This window comes from Myotis davidii, unplaced genomic scaffold (assembly GCF_000327345.1).
Source record: "Myotis davidii unplaced genomic scaffold, ASM32734v1 scaffold281, whole genome shotgun sequence".
Classification (NCBI taxonomy): Eukaryota; Metazoa; Chordata; class Mammalia; order Chiroptera; family Vespertilionidae; genus Myotis; species Myotis davidii.
The window spans coordinates 287,813-292,824 of record NW_006293784.1 but is presented as its reverse complement, the minus strand read 5'-3'; the positions used below and the strand labels follow the sequence as shown (position 1 = coordinate 292,824).

The 5,012-nt window shown below is 39.6% G+C and overlaps 1 protein-coding gene across 3 annotated transcripts in view; it reads right to left on the bottom strand.

Annotated features, from left to right (window-relative positions):
- PPP2R5E (protein phosphatase 2 regulatory subunit B', epsilon) overlaps window positions 1-5,012 on the bottom strand; it is a 204,149-nt gene that overhangs the window by 115,175 nt on the left and 83,962 nt on the right. For all 3 annotated transcript variants that reach the window (XM_006767634.2, XM_006767635.2, XM_015566466.1), the window contains one exon: window positions 2,814-3,010. In XM_006767634.2, the coding sequence (XP_006767697.1) occupies window positions 2,814-3,010 (197 nt within the window). The remainder of the gene's footprint in view (window positions 1-2,813; window positions 3,011-5,012) is intronic.

The following is a 5,012-nucleotide window of genomic DNA, read 5'->3' as shown; positions in this document are numbered from 1 at the left end:
GGAGGGAGGGAGGATACTGTGAGAATCAATCGGTTGCCTCCAGTACATAATCCAACCATGGATCGAACCCACAACCAACATTCAATGTCTTTATCGTGATTTAAATGCCTGAAATGCTAACATTTTTAGAGGGTTCATTACTCATTCAATCAATTTCAGGTAGGCCTGAGCTAGGAGGCATTAGGAGGACACAGAGATGTGCAAGAAACATAGTTTTTGCCTAGAAGTGCTTAGAATATAATTAGAAAAATCAGACAAGTATGAAAAGATTTAAAAAGCATCAAATGAACTAGTTTGCTAAAGAAAAAAACAACCCAACCCAAAAGGGTAGGTTGCTGAGGAACTTAAGGAAGGAGAAAACTCTGGCCTTTTCAGGAAACACTGGTAGCACTTTAAGGTCCTGAAATGAAAGGCAAATCAGAATTAGTGGTGGGGACCCGGGGATTGGGGTTAAAGGTAGGGGTGGAGGCATGGTGGTAGGAAATACATGAAGGTCCAAACAGGGGAAAAAGACTATTAAAAAACAAATCAGCCCTAACCGGTTTGGCTCAGTGGATAGAGCATCAGCCTGTGGACTGAAGGGTCCTAGGTTCAATTCTAGTCAAGGGCATGTACCTTGGTTGTGGGCACATCCCCAGTAGGGGGTGTGCAGGAGGCAGCTGATCGATGTTTCTCTCTCATCGATGTTTCTAACTCTTTATCCCTCTCTGTAAAAAATAAATAAAATATATTTTTTTAAATAAAAATCAGCCCTGGCCGGGTAACTCAGTTAGTTAGAGCATTGTCCCGATATGCCAAAGTTGCAGTTTCAATCCCCGGTCAGGGAACATACAAGAATCCACCAATGAATGCATCAATAAGTGGAACAACAAATTGGTATTTTACTTTCTCTTTCTCTCCCCCTTCCCCCAAACTCTCTCCCTTCCTCTCTCTCTCTCTCTCGAATCAATAAATAAGTGTTTTTTAAAATCAGCAAATATATAGATGTTCTCACACAAGGCTGCACTGTTGTGCATACAAGGATATTCATCGGATATTAGTTAAATAAAGTATAGCATATCCACACAATGAAATATTATGGAGCTATAAGATTGAGTGAGGCAGCTTTACTAGTATATATAATGACATATACTATATACTGATAAGTGAAAAAAGCAAGTCACAGAGTGTGAATACAAATTTGTATTTACAAGAAAACAATATTTACACTTATATGCTAACATTTTCATAAATTATCCATAGAAAGATGCAGAAGGAAGTTACAAACAGTGGATACCTCTGTTGGCTGAGGACACAGGTAGGTTAAAAGCAAGGGAACAATGCCCTAGCCAGTTTGGCTCAGTGGATAGAGCATTAGCCTGCGAAGTGAAGGGTCCCGGTTCGATTCCAGTCAAGGGCACATGCCCAGATTTTGGGCTCGATCCCCAGTGGGGGGCGTGCAGGAGGCAGTCAATCAATAATTCTCTCTCACCATTGATGTTTCTATCTCTCTCTCCCTCTCCCTTCCTCTCTGAAGTCAATAAAAATATATATTTTTTTAAAAAAGCAAGGGAGCATCTTCTGCAGAAGGCAGGTAGACTAGAGAAAATCCTAAGCATCAGGATAAAAGTGAGACAATACACAAACTCTAGCAAGGTTTCTTCACAATGCACTACTGACAGTGGGGCCAGGTCATTATTTGTTGCGGGGAATGGGGGGCTGTCCTGTGCAGTGTAAGATATTTAGCAGCATTTCTGGCTTCTCTCCACTGTATGCTGATAGTACATACACTCCTCCCACCCCTGGCTGTGACTACCAAAATGTCTCTAGACACTGCCAAAGTGCCCTGGGAAGCAAAATCGCCCCTGGTTGAGAACCACTGCTCAAGAGCCACAATGTTAATAGTTAACCTATAAAACAGTCTAGTACTATATTCCTATAAATCAACAACAAATGCAATATACACTCAGATATGGATCTGAAGAATACAGTGGATGTTGTTTGGAAATGACCTTCACACATCAGTCACAGTTTCTCATATTATGATAATATGAACTGAACCTTTTGGGTCTCTGAAGCAATTTGCCAGTTAGTAGACCAGCCCCAAACCCCAACCCCATTTCCTCCCAAACAGCATGCATTCTATAGATCCCAGATCTTTCAGGGTGCCCAGGAAGGCAACCTGCCCACAGAAATCTAACAGAAAATCGTATTTTGGCCCAGCTCTTGGAAAACTAATATAATTACTGATACAATGCAAATTATTTGCATTAGTTAATAATGTTTCTTCTCTTAATTCCTAACAAACACACAAAGTGCAAGACATTGTTCAAAAATAATGAAAGACATCACCCAGATTTCAAGATTATAAAGAGAATGATTCGTTTAAGAAGCCAAGAGAGGCTTAACTAGATTCCATAAATCACATTTTATTAAGCATAAAGCCATTTCTAATATACCACAATCAATGAGGAAGGGGGAGGGGAATCAAGACATCCAACAGGCTTGAATATTTTTCTAAAATTTTGTTGATTTTCCTGTGTCTGTTCTTTTCCCAAAACCAGAAAACCAATAATACCCTGGCAATCTTGGCTTCATAGTTTGAAGTCATTGATTCCTCCAATACCGCTGTCAGTGAAAAGTTCTGGATTTCATTCCCATAAAATAGTGCTCTTCAAATTCTAGGACTGTGCCGACTACTTGTGCTTAGCTCTCAGGCGGTTGGCTCTCTTTTGTGGAGGTGACCTCTGGTGACCTGCCTCTGCCATGAGTACACCTGTGAGTGGCTATAGAAGGTGCTTAAAAGTGTCCCCGGCAAAAAAAAAGAAACTCACCATTCTAACTACTTCAGGGTAAGTCTGCTCTGTCAAACAGCCTCTGCTTATTGTAATGTAGTCCACCAGTTCATTAAGAGTGGAGCGCTTGTATTCTTTCATTTTAAGATCAGATAGCGTGTCCATGAAGTCAAAAATGACACAGCACTGCTGAAGTTTCTTTAGGAACAGTTCAGGCTGCTCTGAGGATGGAACGTCTAAGAAAAAAAAAGGAAATGGTGTAAGTCTGTCATCAATTTCTAGGTAACAGGAATTCTCTGTGAAAATTATTTCAAAAGCAAGTTCAAAAAAGTAAGAATTCACATGACAACAGTGTTTTTTAACAGTTACACATGGCCAGGAGGGGATACCACATCCACTACTTTGGACAACTTGTCTTTGAAAAATTATGATACCAACATAATTGACCGCATTTGTTATTCCACACCGAAGATTGACCAAAATCCCAAGAGCCATTCGAGTTGAAGCTAATTTTAACCCAAACACCCCAATGTCAACATCCTTAAGCCAAAAACAATGAAAAAGGTCAAATTTCTCATTATAAGGTAAAAGCAAGAAGTTCTCACTGTTGGTAAAAAATTTCAAAGCAGAGATGTCAATGATTCATTTTAATTTCATGCTGACATCCTTGGTATTTAAAGCAAATGATGAGTGGTGTGTGTGTGTGTGTGTGTGTGTGTGTTTTACTTTGGCTTGCTTTCTATGAAGTTTTTTTGTCAAAGAAACTTGAGAAGTCAACAAAATGAAGTAACACCAACTTTCAAAAGAGTACATGAGTACTAGGACAATAAGAATGAACTCTATTTAAATCTACACTCTCTCTTTTGATCCATCTTCTTCCCTTAAAGTGGGAGAAAATCACTAACATCTTATTAGTATGTCCTTAGAATAAACATCTATTCTTTTCCCACAAACAGCAGGCCCAACATTTGGTTTTGTGTCATTTCTAAAAAATACCTAAAAATTTTAGGTTAAAACTCGCCAGCTAGAATGGAAGCCTGATCTAAGGTGAACTTGAAATACACCGACTAAGTTGTACAGAGCTATTCCTATCTTTTTTCAACTATTTTATTCCCCCATACTGGAGCTTCCCTAGAAAGGCAATGAAATTATGACCAGAGGAAGCTCTGCAGCCGTCATCTAAGATGATTAACTCATTAATCCTCAAAACATTCTTAGAGGTAAGCAGGAGGCATTGTATTATTATTCTGTATTTTCCAAAAAGAAAAGTAGAGACAATCAGTGAGGTTCCATAATGAATGAATTATGGGGCTGGCACAGTGCTTGGGTCTCTAACCACACTCCTAGTACTCATGAAGAACTTCAACAATGGTTGGCCAGTCCTTTGCAAACAGCCTTTGTCGCCAGCCTCACAGTGAATCCTTTACAGCAGCTTCAAAGGATGGGCCACCTGCTCCCTGAAGGTAAGTGCAACAGCTAGCAGCACACACCTTATAGCCATCAGCAGCCCCAGCAGAAGGCAGTGAGGACTAGGCTCCTCACAGGGTCCACCTGACTCCTCTCACAACCCTCTGCCCCTCTTCACATCTCACAACCCAAGTGCTACCCCAAGTACTCAGGACTTCATAGATAATTCCCCCAAAACACTACCTGCTGCATCAACTTTAAGATAAGTCTAAAATGTAGATAGGACACCTAAAAACATGGGATTTCTCTACCAGATATAAGGGAATCAGTATCTTTTAAGGTATATGACATTACTGTTACTCTCAGAAAAGTTATAAATTTAGAAATCATTCTTAACCAATGAGTTTCCTCTCCCACCACCACCCCTATAGGTCCCTAAAGACCAAATGTATCTTATAGTCAAAGATTTTGGAATTTGAGTTAAGCCATGAGATATGTCTTATTCTATGCCCCTAGACTTAATCACTTTTAAAAGATCTAGCATTAGGCTGTAAGAACTAAATTTAGTCAGACCAAACCTCTTTTAACTGTTACCTACTTCAATGATTAAAATAAATAAACAAACAAAAACTAAACAAGGCTGCTCATAAACATGACTATATACCCTTAACCAATGCCTAACTACCGTATTTGCCGGCGTATAAGACGACTGGACGTATAAGACGACCCCCTAACATTTCCACTCAAAATACAGAGTTTGTTATATACTCGCCGTATAAGACTACCCCCTCTTCCGCTCACCTTCCACACACCAAATAAAAGGTAAAAACA